The sequence below is a fragment of the Neoarius graeffei genome, chromosome 6 (assembly GCF_027579695.1).
Source record: "Neoarius graeffei isolate fNeoGra1 chromosome 6, fNeoGra1.pri, whole genome shotgun sequence".
Lineage (NCBI taxonomy): Eukaryota > Metazoa > Chordata > Actinopteri > Siluriformes > Ariidae > Neoarius > Neoarius graeffei.
This window is the reverse complement of record NC_083574.1, coordinates 50,549,606-50,566,683: the sequence shown is the minus strand read 5'-3', so window position 1 is coordinate 50,566,683 and position 17,078 is coordinate 50,549,606. Positions and strand designations below refer to the sequence as shown.

Genomic DNA, 17,078 nt, shown 5'->3' with positions numbered 1-17,078 from the left:
GTGGTAGCTCTGTGGATGGAAATGCCTTATTTATTGATGAAGAAGGCAACGCAGAATGACCAGACTGGTTTGAACTGACAAAAAGGCTACAGTAACTCAGATAACCTCTCTGTACAATTGTAGTGTGCAGAAAAGCATCTCGGAATGCACAGCACGTTGAACCTTGAGGTGGATGGGCTACAACAGCAGAAGACCACACTGGGTTCCCCTTCTGTCAGCCAACAACAGAAAGCTGAGGCTGCAGTGGGCACAGGCTCACCAAAACTGGACAGATGAAGACTGGAAAAACGTAGCCTGGTCTGATGAACCTTTATATCTGCTGAGACACACTGATGGTAGGGTCAGAATTTGGCACCAACAACATGAATCCATGGCCCCAACCTGCCTTATGTCAACAGGCCAGGCTGGTGGAGGTGGTGTAATGGTGTGGGGAATATTTTCTTGGCACACTTTGGGCCCAGTGATACCAATCAATCACTGCTTGAATGCCACAGCCAATTTGAGTATTGTTGTTGACCAAGTGCATCCCTTTGTGGCCACAATTTACCATCTTCTAATGGCTGAATGTAGCATGATAATGCACCATGTCACAAAGCAAAAGTCATCTCAAACTGATTTCATGAATATGACAATGAGTTCAGTGTTCTTCAGTGGCCTTCCCAGTCACTGGATCTGAATGCAATAGAACACTGTGGCAGTGGGGACATGGTTGATTGTCAGCTGTGGGCGGTGAGGAATCAGGTAGAACCGACAGGTAACACATGAGTTGCATCAGTGTTGATTACTGGGAATTCATGTTTGTGTGTTTTCTATGTTCTTTGAGGGAAAAGCCGGGATCAAACATGGGTGCAACTCATCACGTTACCTGCTGGTTTTAACCTGAATCTTCACCACCCACAGCTGATGCTCGACCATGTCCCCTGCCACAAACACCTTTGGGATGTGGTAGACTGGGAGAGTTGTAGCATGAAAGTGCACCTGAAAAATCAACAGGAATTGCATGATGCATTCATGTCAACATGAACCAGAATCTCAAAGGAAAGTTTCTAACATCTTGTGGAATCCATGCCACAAAGAATGGAAGCTGTTTTGAGAGTAAAGGGAGGCCCTACCCACTATTAATATAGGGTTCCTAATAAAGTGTAATAAAGTGTGTGTATAAATTCTGGTATATTTTAGTGAGTAGTACCTGTATAGGAAGATAACAGTAATTTAAATATATGCACTGTATACTAGTATATGTGAACAGGTGTATGATATCTAAAATGCAGAGTGCAATCATGTAGTGCAGTCTATACAGTTCAGGACAAAGATCATGTGCAGTTAATGTCTGACTAGTGCAGAGTTCGGTCATCCAGCAGTCTTATGGTCTTTGCAAAGAAGCTTTCTGAGTTTCTTTGTGCATGTCCCAATACTGCAGTATCATCTACTAGAAGGTAGTAGTGTTAAAAAAAGAAAAGAAATACAAAAAAACAAAGTGGCTGTTTTGAAATCATTACAAATATGGTCCCTTTTGCATCGATGGTAATGAAACTGAAAACAAAATGTGTGGGTAGGTGGCATGGAAATATGACAAAGAAGCAGAATCTCTCCAAATGATCCTTTTTTTATTGCTTACAGCCAGGGAGAAGAGCACACAAGTAGAAAACAAACAAACAAACCATCATCTCATTTTCCAACAGTCTTCTCTCAAAATCACTTTTTGTAGTGTGTACAAACCTATGAATATTTATGCTGAGGATGGCAAGAGAAAATATGAAACTGAATAATGCTATGCCTAAAACCTTACCATAGCTGTTTTCAGGATTTTCTTTATAGTCATGAGGATATTTGGTCTCTTCCCACCCCTGAAAGAACTAAATTGTTAAACCATCATGCCAATGCAGTGAGGGTGAGCCAGTAGTCACATTTAAAATCAATGAAAAATTACTAAGTCAAACTGGTAGACCATCAGACCCAGAAAGATCAGTGATGGGTTTCCCAAAAGCCTCTTAACGCTAAGAGCATCTTAGGCTACGTTTACATTACGTCGAATCAGCGGATCATCAGATTAATGTTCTTAAAACGATTCGCGTTTACACTAAAACCGTTAGCCGTGCACATAGCAACGCCAATACGCGGATACGCTCGGCTCCGCAGGCATCCTGCGCTCCAAATCACTCCGCCCTGAACAGCGAGTGCCCTCTGGAGGGTGCGCACTCCGGCCCTGCGCAGCTCACACAGCGCACGAGTGAAGTGCACAAGCCACGATTCGGGACTGAGCCGCTGTGTGTGTGATCCCAGCGCATATCACTTACTACTTGCAAGTGGAAGGATGGCAAGCCTAAAGACAATCATAACTACACAATGGGCAGTATTTGCATCAGTATTTGCAGTATTTTCATACTTTTATACTCTTTAATGAAAGGTGATACAAGGCGGAAGTCCGCGCCGTTTTTCAGCAGTCGCGTCACATGACCAACGCCAGCGAATCAGGAAGGTGGATGTCACAGTGACGTTGTCCAATGAGACACCAGCTAGAGCTCAGCACAGCGTATCCGCGTATTTTGAATGTTTACACAGCACCGGAGCTGACACGATCTGGATTGAATACGTGGACGCTGGCGGATTACCGTTTCCAGGCATTTCCAGGAGGTTTAATGTAAACGGACAGTGCATCCGCGAAGAAAACGAGACAGATACGGTCTAGTGTAAACGTAGCCTTAACTAGGAGAGTGCTCATTGTGCTGTTGCTCGACCATTTAACGATGATCTTTGTGCTATGATGCTTTTGGGAAACTCGGCATAGTTCAGTACCAAAGTGTGACCATGGACTTGTGTTCAGCTAATTTGATGAGGGTTTTAAAAAAAAATTGAAACTTTTGATTTAGATTAACCAAATCTAAACCAACATTGCATAAACTTTGGCAAGCAGAGAGACCATGTGGACATGTAGCACTAAATGTGCACAAACGAACATGTAATATTAAATGTGCCTAAGCTACCAATGATAAAACATCTTGAAAGGAAATACAGTAGAACGGCACATATGTGAAGAACAGTTGTGCTGAAAGAACAGTGAGTGGGATTTAAAAAAAAAGGTTTAGGTATATAGAAAGAAAGCACAACTTTATTCATCACACTTGTGAAATTCCTCTCTGCATTTAACCCATCTAAAGCAGTGAACACACACATACACACACACACATGAGCAATGAGCACACACACATACCCAGAGCAGTGGGCAGCCATGCTAACAGCGCTCGGGGAGCAGTTGGGAGTTAGGTACCTCATTCAAGGGCACCTCAGCCCAAGGCCGTCCCATATTAAAGTGCATATCACGGGTAAATTCAGGAGCAAGATCAATGTAATTCTCCTATTTTATATTAAACTTTGGTCAAATATCTGTCACATTTTGCATTTTGTGCAATTTTTTTTGCCTTGCGCAATACCAGAAAAATTCAGTTGAAATCAAGCCATTTGAGGCGAATTGGTCTGCCTCTGAAAAAACTTGGCATTTGGATTTCCCGGCAAACATTGATTTTCATGACATCACATGCAAGGACGCCTCCCTCTGAATCCTACGTCAGCGCTGGTTTGTTTATGAGAAAACGACCTGGTGGTTTTCTGCAAATTTCTTCAACGTTATCACGTAATTATTAAAATGGTGAACAGATGTATTGTAGGAAGGTGTAGCAACACCAATCTTGATGGGATTAGTACTCATTGTTTTCCAAAAGACCGGACAATGAGAGAGAAATGGGAGCGCTTGGTCTACACAGGCTGTGCACTGAAACCGTGCAAAGCTCGTGCAGTCTGCTGGCACTTCCGCAGATAATGTCACGAATCTGGCTCCAGACTCCCTTGGGATTTTTCCAGATATGTTTTGTTATTTTTTTTTTCTGTTGTAGACAGATGGCCTTGTGCAAAATTACCCTTCTGGATGAGTGTGTAAAGGGACATACTTTCATATTAAAAAACCTGAAATTGGTCCAGAATATGCCCTTTAACCTAATATACTAGTATTAACCTAGTATAATTTAATATATTCTTAAAATGTAGCTTACGGGCCCTGATCACCTTAATTCAGAGGTTATCATCCCTGGTACTGGAGTGTCCCCCATCCTGCACATTTTAGTGCTTTCCTCACTCCCAAGACACATGATAATGATCACTTACTGTTTTAGTGTTTTCCCTGCCCTAACACACCCACTTTGTACAGGACAGCAAGTACTCAGGGGCAGTGTTATACGGGTTGTGCTTCAATTATTATTAGGGCTGTCAAGCGATTAAAATTTTTAATCGCGATTAATCTCATAAAATTATGTAGTAATCGCGATTAATCGCAAATAAAAATCTTTAAACATCTGTTTAAATTGTACTCAAATACATTTCTACATCAGAGCAAACATTTGAATATATGCTCTGATGCTCCATGTCAGTTATAAAGCTCATCTTCTCTATGATAGACAATATATAGGCCTAATGCACAAATATTTGGCATTCGGGTTTTGATATTAGATCTCGGCATGCAGCATATTCTTTCCAATGTAGCCTATCAGACATCTGTTGGGCATACTGTAGGCTATGTGCAAAATACGATTTGGAGAAATAACAGACTTTTTTTTTTTCTCAACTGTAATGGCTGCAAGCTACACTTCGAAGAGCAAAGAGGAAGTAGTTTGACTCCTGCAAGTTCATTCAAGTGAAGCAGTAGGCTATTTGGAAATCGCTAGGCTACCTACAATCTACAGGTGGAGAAAAGGGAATGTGCACATTCCCGATCGTAGCCCATCAGATATCAACACATTTCACCCGGTAAAGTGAAAGAAAACGGAACTCGCACCGCATATGCAGACTACAATTTAACTGACCATGTTGCGGGTTTATTTGACAAGTTGTAGAGCTACGTTTTACCACAAAGTTAATGTTATAACTAGCTTTATTTTGCATGCTAGTCACCCGTGAAAATCTGCATTGCTCCTTACCAAGATGAGCCCAATTCACTGTTGTTTAAATACCCTGCTATAACGCCGTCATTTTTTTAAATTGCGATCAAATTAAGTTGCGTTAACGCACTAATAACGCGTTAACTTCGACAGCCCTAATCCTTATTAACATTAAAGAAAACAAAAAAAGAAAAAAGAAAGAAATATAGGTCAACTTACAACAAAGAATAACTTTATTAATATTGTTTTTTTAGTCTGTAACAGAAAAGATTTAAAGTCCATCAGAGTGCTTGCAATTTGCAAAATAAAACAAAAACAAAACTTATTTAAACCATGTCGAATGCTGCAGGCAGTATCAGCTCCTCTGCTATGTTGTGGGTTTTTTTGCAGTGAGCAATTTGGTACGCCACCTTATATGATGCTAACAGTGCTCGCTGGTTTATTGAAATAGCATTCACAAAGCAGGATGATTGTTGGCAATATTTGGCACGTTTTCGCTGAAAAAACTCAAGCAGCTTATCAGCGTGATTGGGGTGTAATGTCTTTCAGTGGCGCCTTAATTTATTTGGCTTCATGCTGTCTGCTGCCAACATTTTTAGACACAGTAAACACACCGGTGTCACGGTCTGATCGTGCGCTGGTATAAATTTACCATGCGCATACGCAGACCGATTTTTTTTTTTCCCGGTCAACTTCCGGGAAGTCTAAATTTACCATTTCTTGCTACGATTTTGTACCGAGCATTTCAACACATTTGTGGACTAATAGAACGCGAATTGTGATTACAGTTGTGAGATTTGATTATCAGTAGACAAGCTGTTGAATATGGATGAGGAAACAATCATTTCCCAGTCACAAAATGAAGATCAGCAAAACACACAGTCCAAAGAGGCACGAGACCAGCGATTCGCCATTTTCAAAAGAAAGATGGCCCAACTTACCTTCTTCCTACAAACTGGAAAGCACTCCAGTGACACTGACAAGAAAGACCACCGAAACATCAGAAATCAGTGAAAATAATTTATTTGTGGATCAAGTATGAACGGAAATCCCATATCATATTGGGCTGGTAAATTCTGACTAGGTCCAATGACAGCAGTCTAATTATACCAGGTTGGTAAATTTGACAGAATAACTATATTATAATCATGATGAGTCTCACTCAAACAAATCAATATTCATCAAGATAAAGTGAAAATAATTTATTTGTGGATCAAGTATGATCATAAATCTCCGATCATATTGGGCTGGTAAATTCTGACTAGGCCCAATGACAGCAGTCTAATTATACCAAGTTGGTAAATTTGAGAGAGTAACTAAATTATTATAATCATGAGGAGTCTTACTTAAACAAATCAATATTCATCAAGGTAAAGTGTAAATAATTCAAGTATGAACATAAATCTCATATTAGGCTGGTAAATTCAGACTAGGCCCAATTATACCAAGTTGTTAAATTTATACTGTGGTAAGGTTAGACCGTAAACAAATCAATATTCATCAAGATAAAGTGTAAATAATTCAAGTATGAACATAAATTTCATATTAGGCTGGTAAATTCAGACTAGGCCCAATTATACCAGGTTGGTAAATTTATACTGTGGTAAGGTTAGACCGTGGCTGCTACAGTTTAAATTTACCTGGTAAATTCAGACTGGTGGTAAATTCAGACCGTGACACCGGTCTTTCCTTGTTTCCCACCACAGTCACAGTGAAGACAAGCGCTACATACGCTTCGTCATATTTCCTCGTCTTAGCTTTCGGGAGACTGTCGTTTGTCTCATTATCTCCACCTTTCTTTTCATCTCTGTTAAATATTTTTCCATGGTGTCTCTTGACAGTTTGTTCACTGCACTTCATATCTCCTGCTGTGTGTATGCAAAAAAACCCTACCCCATAGCGCTAATACTCCTCGCGTACACCCTGACAATGACAGCGCCACTGCCACCTACTGTAGTGAATGTGAAATTACACTTTATTCTAGTACGGCAAAAGCATGTTCCCCGGGGTCACATGCGCCCCCCCCCCCCCACATCGTACCACGCCCCCACTATTTGAGAAGGACTAAGTTAGCCTAACCTGCATGTCTTTGGACTGTGGGGGAAACCGGAGCACCTGGAGGAAACCCATGCGGACACGGGGAGAACATGCAAACTCCGCACAGAAGGGCCCTCGCTGGCCACGGGGCTTGAACCCGGACCTTCTTGCTATGAGGCAACAGCGCTAACCACTACGCCACCGTGCCGCCCCCCCATCCATTATCTGTAGCCGCTTATCCTGTTCTACAGGGTCGCAGGCAAGCTAAGAAGAAGAAGAAACCTTTATTCGTCACATGCACACTTCAAGCACAGTGAAATTCATCCTCTGCATTTAACCCATCTGAAGCAGTGAACACACGCACACACACCCAGAGCAGTGGGCAGCCCAGAGCACCCAGGGAGCAGTCAGGGTTTCGGTACCTTGCTCAAGGGCACCTCAGCCCACAGCCACCCCACGTCAACCTAACTGCATGTCTTTGGATTGTGGGGGAAACCGGAGCACCCAGAGGAAACCCATGCAGACACAGGGAGAACATGCAAACTCCACACAGAAAGGCCCTCGCCGGCCGCTGGGTTCGAATCCGGAACCTTCTTGCTGTGAGGCGACCGTGCTAACCACTACACTACCGTGCCACCCTAAGCAGGAGCCTATCCCAGCTGACTACGATGGGCGAAAGGCGGGGTACACCCTGGACAAGTCGCCAGGTCATCGCAGGGCTGACACATAGACACAGACAACCATTCACACTCACATTCACACCTACGGTCAATTTAGAGTCACCAGTTAACCTAACCTGCATGTCTTTGTACTGTGGGGGAAACTGGAGCACCCGGAGGAAACCCACGCGGACACAGGGAGAACATGCAAACTCCACACAGGAAGGCCCTCGCCGGCCACGGGACTCGAACCCGGACCTTCTTGCTGTGAGGTCCTTGGTAAGGAACAATGCAGATTTTCGCGGGTGACTAGCATGCAAAATAAAGCTAGTTATAACATTAACTTTGTGGTAAAACGTAGCTCTACAACTTGTCAGATAAACCCGCAACATGGTCAGTTAAAGTGTAGTCTGCATATGCGATGCGGTGCGAGTTCCGTTTTCTTTCACTTTACCGGGTGAAATGTGTTGATATCTGATGGGCTACGATCGGGAATGTGCACATTTCCTTTTCTCCACCTGTAGATTGTAGGTAGCCTAGCGATTTCCAAATAGCCTACTGCTTCACTTGAATGAACTTGCAGGAGTCAAACTACTTCCTCTTTGCTCTTCGAAGTGTAGCTTGCAGCCATTACAGTTGAGAAAAAAATATAGTCTGTTATTTCTCCAAATCGTATTTTGCACATAGCCTACAGTATGCCCAACAGATGTCTGATAGGCTACATTGGAAAGAATATGCTGCATGCCGAGATCTAATATCAAAACCTGAATGCCAAATATTTGTGCATTAGGCCTATATATTGTCTATCATAGAGAAGATGAGCTTTATAACTGACATGGAGCATCAGAGCATATATTCAAATGTTTGCTCTGATGTAGAAATGTATTTGAGTACAATTTAAACAGATGTTTAAAGATTTTTTGCGATTAATCGCGATTAACTACATAATTTTATGAGATTAATCGCGATTAAAAATTTTAATCGTTTGACAGCCCTAATAAGGATACAATGTTATGCAGAGTTGTACTTATATTATATGTACAACCCCGATTCCAAAAAAGTTGGGACAAAGTACAAATTGTAAATAAAAACGGAATGCAATAATTTACAAATCTCAAAAACTGATATTGTATTCACAATAGAACATAGACAACATATCAAATGTCGAAAGTGAGACATTTTGAAATTTCATGCCAAATATTGGCTCATTTGAAATTTCATGACAGCAACACATCTCAAAAAAGTTGGGACAGGGGCAATAAGAGGCTGGAAAAGTTAAAGGTACAAAAAAGGAACAGCTGGAGGACCAAATTGCAACTCATTAGGTCAATTGGCAATAGGTCATTAACATGACTGGGTATCAAAAGGGCATCTTGGTGTGGCAGCGGCTCTCAGAAGTAAAGATGGGAAGAGGATCACCAATCCCCCTAATTCTGCGCCGACAAATAGTGGAGCAATATCAGAAAGGAGTTCGACAGTTTAAAATTGCAAAGAGTTTGAACATCTCATCATCTACAGTGCATAATATCATCAAAAGATTCAGAGAATCTGGAAGAATCTCTGTGCGTAAGGGTCAAGGCCGGAAAACCATACTGGGTGCCCGTGATCTTCGGGCCCTTAGACGGCACTGCATTACATACAGGCATGCTTCTGTATTGGAAATCACAAAATGGGCTCAGGAATATTTCCAGAGAACATTATCTGTGAACACAATTCACTGTGCCATCCGCCGCTGCCAGCTAAAACTCTATAGTTCAAAGAAGAAGCCGTATCTAAACATGATCCAGAAGCGCAGACGTCTTCTCTGGGCCAAGGCTCATTTAAAATGGACTGTGGCAAAGTGGAAAACTGTTCTGTGGTCAGATGAATCAAAATTTGAAGTTCTTTATGGAAATCAGGGACGCCGTGTCATTCGGACTAAAGAGGAGAAGGATGACCCAAGTTGTTATCAGCGCTCAGTTCAGAAGCCTGCATCTCTGATGGTATGGGGTTGCATTAGTGCGTGTGGCATGGGCAGCTTACACATCTGGAAAGACACCATCAATGCTGAAAGGTATATCCAGGTTCTAGAGCAGCATATGCTCCCAGCCAGACAACATCTCTTTCAGGGAAGACCTTGCATTTTCCAACATGACAATGCCAAACCACATACTGCATCAATTACAGCATCATGGCTGCGTAGAAGAAGGGTCCGGGTACTGAACTGGCCAGCCTGCGGTCCAGATCTTTCACCCATAGAAAACATTTGGTGCATCAAAAAACAGAAGATACGACAAAAAAGACCTAAGACAGTTGAGCAACTAGAATCCTACGTTAGACAAGAATGGGTTAACATTCCTATCCCTAAACTTGAGCAACTTGTCTCCTCAGTCCCCAGACGTTTACAGACTGTTGTAAAGAGAAAAGGGGATGTCTCACAGTGATAAACATGGCCTTGTCCCAACTTTTTTGAGATGTGGTGTTGTCATGAAATTTAAAATCACCTAATTTTTCTCTTTAAATGATACATTTTCTCAGTTTAAACATTTGATATGTCATCTATGTTCTATTCTGAATAAAATATGGAATTTTGAAACTTCCACATCATTGCATTCCGTTTTTATTTACAATTTGTACTTTGTCCCAACTTTTTTGGAATTGGGGTTGTACACCTAACACCATTGTTATAAGTCTTATAACAATTTTATAGACAAATTATACTATTTATAGTCGTGGCGGAGAGTGGAGGGGTGCGAAATGTTTTCTTTTTCCTGGGGGGGCGTAACAGAAAATAATTGAGAAGCACTGGGTTAACTGGTGACTCTAAATTGACCGTAGGTGTGAATGTGAGTGTGAATGGTTGTCTGTGTCTATGTGTCAGCCCTGTGATGACCTGGCGACTTGTCCAGGGTGTACCCCGCCTTTCGCCCGTAGTCAGCTGGGATAGGCTCCAGCTTGCCTGCGACCCTGTAGAACAGGATAAAGCGGCTAGAGATAATGAGATGAGATTAGATGAGATGAGAGATCCAGAATAAGAGGTTTAACTTTTTCACGTCATAACTACATATATGCAATAGGGGGAGCTCTAAGTTCTTTTGTTTGAGAAAGGTGAGGCAAGTTTGTTTGCTTATTATCTACATTTAAAAAAGATATCTAAATTATGCTTTATTTTAGTAAAGCACAAATATCAATATTATTATCACTTTTTATGATATCAAATTTACTAAAACATCAAAAGCAGTTGCTCTATATGAAGTAGTAACTTGACATTTGCATTGCAGCGTTTATCAGTTCCTTCTGCTGATATACACATCAGTCACATGTCTACACAAAGGCCTAAAAGTAGTTCTGCCTTGCTGCCAAATGAAGTTTCAAAATCTTTTTTGTTTTAAAACTTTTCCAAGCAAACTGCAGAAGGAGGAAATAATTCAGAGGAAGAAATGTTAAGCCACTCCCACAGCGATGGCATTTTGTTATTGGCCTTTTTGTTTCACGATACTAGCGGTAAGACGGTAAAATTGGAGGGCAGATATTTGTACAAGGATAGTCAGTTTGTCTTGATTCCAAGAGAACAGGCTCAGGAAGCTTTCTCAGAGTAGGCACACTGGGAGATAAAGAAAAAGCACAGAGAACAAGAAACATTTTTACACACCAAGAGGTGAGTACACACAAGCTTAATTCATCTCCAGTTATTTTTATCACTGTGCTTTTGTCCTGCTAGTGCATACAAATGCATTATTTACCAGTTTACACAAATAGTGTTTATCCTCTGTGAATAAATCCAAAACGCCTAAACAGTTTGTAACTTGTACAATGTTTTTCCACAAGTCTCAACCTGCAGTTGCATACCACCTTTATACCAAGAACACAATACATATCCAACTGCTGATCTCAGCCTTAGCTTAGGTATCTGCCAATGAATTCATTTTGGATGAAAAACGATGGGAATATTTACATGTACAATGTCAACCAACTAATATTTGCAGACCCAACCATACAATTCAGACTCGCACAAGACTACACTGCAAAAAATGGTATCTTAGCAAGTGAAAATATCTTGAAAATAATTGAAATGATCTAGCATTTCATATTAGAAGAATACAAGACACCAATTCTGAGATGATTAAACTTGTTCTAGATTGCAACCAACTTATTCTAAGATGTCTTATCAAGTAAAAATACCTGTCCATGCAGCAAGATAATTTCACTGGTATTCTGTAATTTTCTCCTCAAATTCAGTTTTTTGCAGTGTAGATGTGCCTTTTTTAAAAACAGATACAAGAGATTACAAATGTGCATGTAAACATAGTGGTAACAAAAAAGTTAAGCATGCATTATACTAGCTTTTAAAGACATTCAGGTGCAATGGCTTACTTCACTTCAGCTTCGAGATCTTTGCATGCAACAGGAAGCTAGTTTATCTGCCGTATCAGTTATAGTATGTGTTTAAATGTTCAAGCCAGTATCATCACAAGCAGCTTCCTTTTTCCTGTTTAGAGAAACTGAAAGTTGGCCTTCCTTGGCCTGCTTCAAATAAGTAGCACAATGACTTATTAATGGTCAATCTGTATACAGTATTTACATCTGTTATTCAGACAGTATGCTCAATACTTCAGTTGGTCTACAAGTACACCAGCAACGTGTGTGACCTCTCAATTCTCTCTGATCAAAAATCAGATGGACCCAGACACACTAACCAAGATGAGGAGAAAGGTAACTCCTCTGAGCAAGCAGCAGTCTACGCCTGTTTTAGGCAAGGGTAAGTGCACAATCATCACTTACAAAACAGGTTACAGGCGGATTAGCACTCCGCACACACGCAAACCACACACTAGACCATGGCATTATGCAGACTTTCTACTAAATAATTATTAATGCAGCTAGTTAATGCTATGCGTACATCTAAAATCAAACCTTAACCTCAGTGACCAAAAAGAAAATTTTATTATTTAAAAAAAAAAAGTTTGCAGTTAAAAAAAAGGACCCATGAAGTAACTCCATGAGGTCTCATCTCTCTCTCATGCATGTGTAAACTACAAACTAGGCCAAGCCACTGTAACACTGTCCTGTTAGTCAGAATGCACTAGTTCCCCTTGCAGCACTGTTAAACTGTTGTATCATAAGTACAATAAGTTCAAAAAAGTTGCTACACCAACATAAACTCGATTTTGAATGAAAATGCATATCAGTGATACAACAGCATAAGGAAGCCCAGTGCCTTCGGATAGCAGTGTATGTTTTTTTTTAAAGTTTCCATTTAACAGGAAGAAACACTGCAACGTGATCAGATAAGAACACGTACATGAATGCAACAATGAAGTTGGACCAGTATAATATGAAAGTTGCAGGAAATGTAACATCACTTTTTTTCTTTTTATAGTCTGCGAGAGCCTTAACGTTTCGACAACCGGCACAGTGGTGTTTTACAGTTTTTGGTATGCACTAGATCCAAATTTGCATTTATAAATAACTACAATGTAAAAAGGCAAATTAGCCCTGGGGATGTAACCATGTCCAAAACAATTTCAAAGTCTCAGTGTACTGTATTAGGAGAATTACTCAGAATGCTTCCCTGCCACTGGAAGAAAAAAGTAGTTCAAAATGTAATTTCAGTGGCTTACTAACATTCCCTTGTGTCCTCCAAATCCATTTTCAACTAAGCAATGTGCAATATGGATTAACAACCATAAAATGCAGGTTTATGTTTAAGGAATATTTATATTTTAAAATGATTTAAAAATAAAAAAATTTTTCCCCCAAAATGTATATTTATTAATACTTGAAGCCCTAGACAGATTCTACATATTAAACATGGGATAGACACCAGTACAAAAACATTAGTATAAATAAGCCAGACTCTGCATGTAAGACAGTTGACACTGTTTCACATCTTGGGCTGTGAAATTGAGTCACCAGCATTTAGAAATGTTCATTAGGCCACTTGTGTACAGTAATAAACAAGTTAAGTTCCTGGTTTAAGATGGCGGTTGCATGAGTAACTTCAGCTGTAAATAGGTAAGACTGGTCTGTTGGTTACAGGTAGATATTACCCAGCCAGTGGTTTGTACAGTCAGTTGGTTTTGAACTGCAATAATAGAACATTATGAATAGGTAAAATGTTTAATTGGCAGAGTTGAGTAGTATGCTGAGGTGAGTTCTCTGTTTCAAGCACCTTATGGTGCTTCTATAGGCTAATGCTATTTTTGACTGTAAATGGACTAGAGTAGATAAAACTAAATACTGTATTGTAGCTTTCCCTAGGTGTGGGTGGAGCACAGAGGACGGCAGGACAGAGATCAGGTTCAACAAATAGTTTTATTGCTTCCACTTTTCAGGGAACACAATCTGTTTAACACAGACACACGCACACACACGCATCAGGTGTCTGGTTCGGGAGAGATCTCCTCTGCTCTCGCTCTCCCTCCCTAAATAGGGCGCGGTCCCTGGGAAGACACACAAACACAGGTTAATTGCTCTCAGGTGAAGTGATTCTGCCACTTACCTTCCCTGACTCCGCCCTCCTGTCACAGACCGGTGCTTGACCACGCCCCCGCTGCCACATACCCCCACTGCCCGACTCAGGCCGGGCAGCCGTCCGGCCCGCAGCCGACTCCCCCCCCCCCCCCCCCTTGACGGGAGAGGAAGTCCGCCACGACCATCTGCGCCCCCGGCCTGTGGACCACCTTGAAATTAAAGGGTTGGAGCGCCAGATACCAACGGGTGATCCGCGCGTTGGCATCTTTCATGCGGTGGAGCCACTGGAGGGGCGCGTGGTCCGAACAGAGGGTGAAAGAGCGCCCCAGCAGGTAGTACCGGAGGGCGAGGACCGCCCATTTGATCGCCAGGCACTCCTTTTCGATCGTGCTGTAGCGCCCCTCACGCACTGACAGCTTCCGGCTGATGTATAGGACCGGGCGATCCTCCCCCTCCACCTGCTGGGACAAAACGGCCCCCAGCCCTCTGTCCGACGCATCCGTCTGTAACATAAAAGGGAGAGAGAAGTCAGGGGAGTGTAAAAGTGGCCCCCCACACAGTGCAGCCTTTACCTCCGAGAAAGCCCGCTGGCACTGCTCCGTCCACTGGACCGGATCTGGCGCCCCCTTTTTAGTGAGGTCAGTCAGCGGGCTGGTGACGTCCGAATAATTAGGTATAAACCTACGATAGTAGCCAGCCAGCCCCAGGAACTGTCTCACCCCCTTTTTGGTCTTGGGCCTCGGGCAGGCCGCAATCGCTGCTGTCTTATTAATTTGGGGACGCACCTGCCCGTTGCCCAAGTGGAAGCCCAGATACCGTACTTCCACCCGCCCAATCGCACACTTCTTTGGGTTGGCCGTGAGTCCCGCCCGTCTCAGCGACCTAAGGACGGCCCTCAGGTGTTGCAGGTGCCGCTGCCAGTCGTTACTATAAACGATAATGTCGTCCAGGTAGGCGGCCGCATAGGTGGCGTGGGGCCGGAGGACCCGGTCCATCAGCCGCTGAAACGTAGCGGGCGCCCCAAACAGCCCAAACGGAAGTGTGACGAACTGGTGTAAGCCGAACGGTGTGGAAAAGGCCGTTTTCTCCCGGGATAATGGAGTCAAGGGGATCTGCCAATATCCCTTCGTTAAATCCAGTGTCGAGTAAAAGCGAGCCGTGCCTAGTCGATCGAGCAGCTCATCAATACGAGGCATTGGGTACGCGTCGAATTTAGACACCGCGTTGACTTTTCTATAGTCCACACAGAACCGGACCGAGCCGTCGGCCTTGGGAACCAAGACCACCGGGCTGCTCCAGTCGCTGTGGGACTCCTCGACGATGCCCATTTCGAGCATGGCCTGAAGTTCTTCCCGAACCACCTTTTTTTTGTGTTCGGGTAGTCTATAAGGGCGGCTACGCACTACCACCCCCGGGGGTGTCTCTATGTGGTGTTCTATGAGGTTAGTGCGACCGGGCAGGGGCGAGAACACATCCGAAAACTCGGCCTGCAACTGGGCGACCTCCGTGAGTTGGGTCGGGGAGAGGTGGTCTCCACAGGGGACCGGAGAGGTACGTGATGCCAAATTCCCTTTTTGAACCTCCGGCCCCAGCTCCGCCTTCTCCGGAACTACCGACACCAACGCCACGGGGACCTCCTCGTTCCAGAGTTTGAGCAGATTGAGGTGGTAAATCTGTAGCGCCCCACCCCTGTCTGTTCGCCTCACCTCATAGTCGACGTCCCCGACTCGCCGTGTGACCTCAAAGGGTCCTTGCCACTTGGCGATTAATTTGGAGCTCGACGTGGGCAAGAGTACGAGTACTTTATCTCCCGGTGTGAACTCTCTAAGGCGCGTACCCTTGTTGTACAGGCGGGCTTGCCGTTCCTGGGCCTGCCGCAAATTCTCCTGAGTTAGGTGGGTGAGCGTGTGGAGTTTTGCGCGCAGGTCCATAACGTACTGAATTTCATTCTTACTTTGTGAAGGTCCCTCCTCCCAATTTTCCCGCAGCACGTCCAGGATGCCGCGCGGCTTACGCCCATATAATAATTCGAACGGGGAGAACCCCGTGGAGGCTTGAGGGACCTCTCGCACTGAGAACAGCAAGGGTTCGAGCCACTTATCCCAATTACGTGCGTCCTCACTTACGAATTTCTTAATGATATTTTTGAGGGTGCGGTTGAACCGTTCTACTAAACCGTCCGTTTGTGGGTGATACACACTGGTGCGGATCGGCTTAATCCCCAATAACCCATACAGTTCGCGTAGTGTTCGTGACATAAACGTAGTGCCTTGATCAGTCAGAATCTCTTTCGGGATTCCAACTCGGGAGATGACGCGGAAGAGCGCCTCTGCAATACTGCGTGCTGAGATATTGCGCAGAGGCACTGCTTCCGGGTATCGCGTTGCATAGTCCACTAGAACTAATATAAAGCGGTACCCTCGTGCTGACCGATCTAATGGCCCGACGAGATCCATCCCAATTCTTTCAAACGGGGTCTCGATTAACGGTAGAGGGCGCAATGGCGCTTTTGGAATGGCCGCTGGATTTACTAACTGGCATTCGCGGCATGCCGTACACCACCTACGGACATCGCCGCGAATCCCCGGCCAATAGAATCGGGCCATTATTCGGGCTAGTGTTTTATCCTGCCCTAAGTGTCCAGCCATGGGATTAAAGTGAGCCGCCTGGAATACCAATTCCCGGCGGCTCTTTGGAATCAAAAGCTGCGTGACTCGCTCTTTAGTTTGAGTGTCCTGCGTCACTCGGTATAACCTATCCTTCATAATCGCGAAGTAGGGGAAGGACGGGGTGGCGTTCGGCGGGAGCGTTTGACCATCGATTACTCTCACTTGGTCAAACGCATGCCGCAGAGTCTCGTCTCGCGACTGCTCCAATGGGAAATCCGCGAGGGATTCCCCAATAGAGAGAGGAGGAGCCGGTGGCTCCTCACCCTGACGCGGAGATGACGTAGACGGCTCTGCGACAGCTGCTCCCGCCAAAACGACACCGGGACCTCCCC

The 17,078-nt window shown here is 43.6% G+C and overlaps 1 protein-coding gene across 1 annotated transcript in view; it reads left to right on the top strand.

The window, feature by feature from the left end:
• Nucleotides 1-11,077: 11,077 nt before the first annotated feature.
• ampd3b (adenosine monophosphate deaminase 3b) overlaps nucleotides 11,078-17,078 on the top strand; it is a 45,405-nt gene continuing 39,404 nt past the window's right edge. The window contains exons 1-2 of the mRNA XM_060923771.1: nucleotides 11,078-11,261; nucleotides 12,281-12,362. Of these exons, the coding sequence (XP_060779754.1) occupies nucleotides 12,281-12,362 (82 nt within the window). The 5' untranslated portion in view covers nucleotides 11,078-11,261. The remainder of the gene's footprint in view (nucleotides 11,262-12,280; nucleotides 12,363-17,078) is intronic.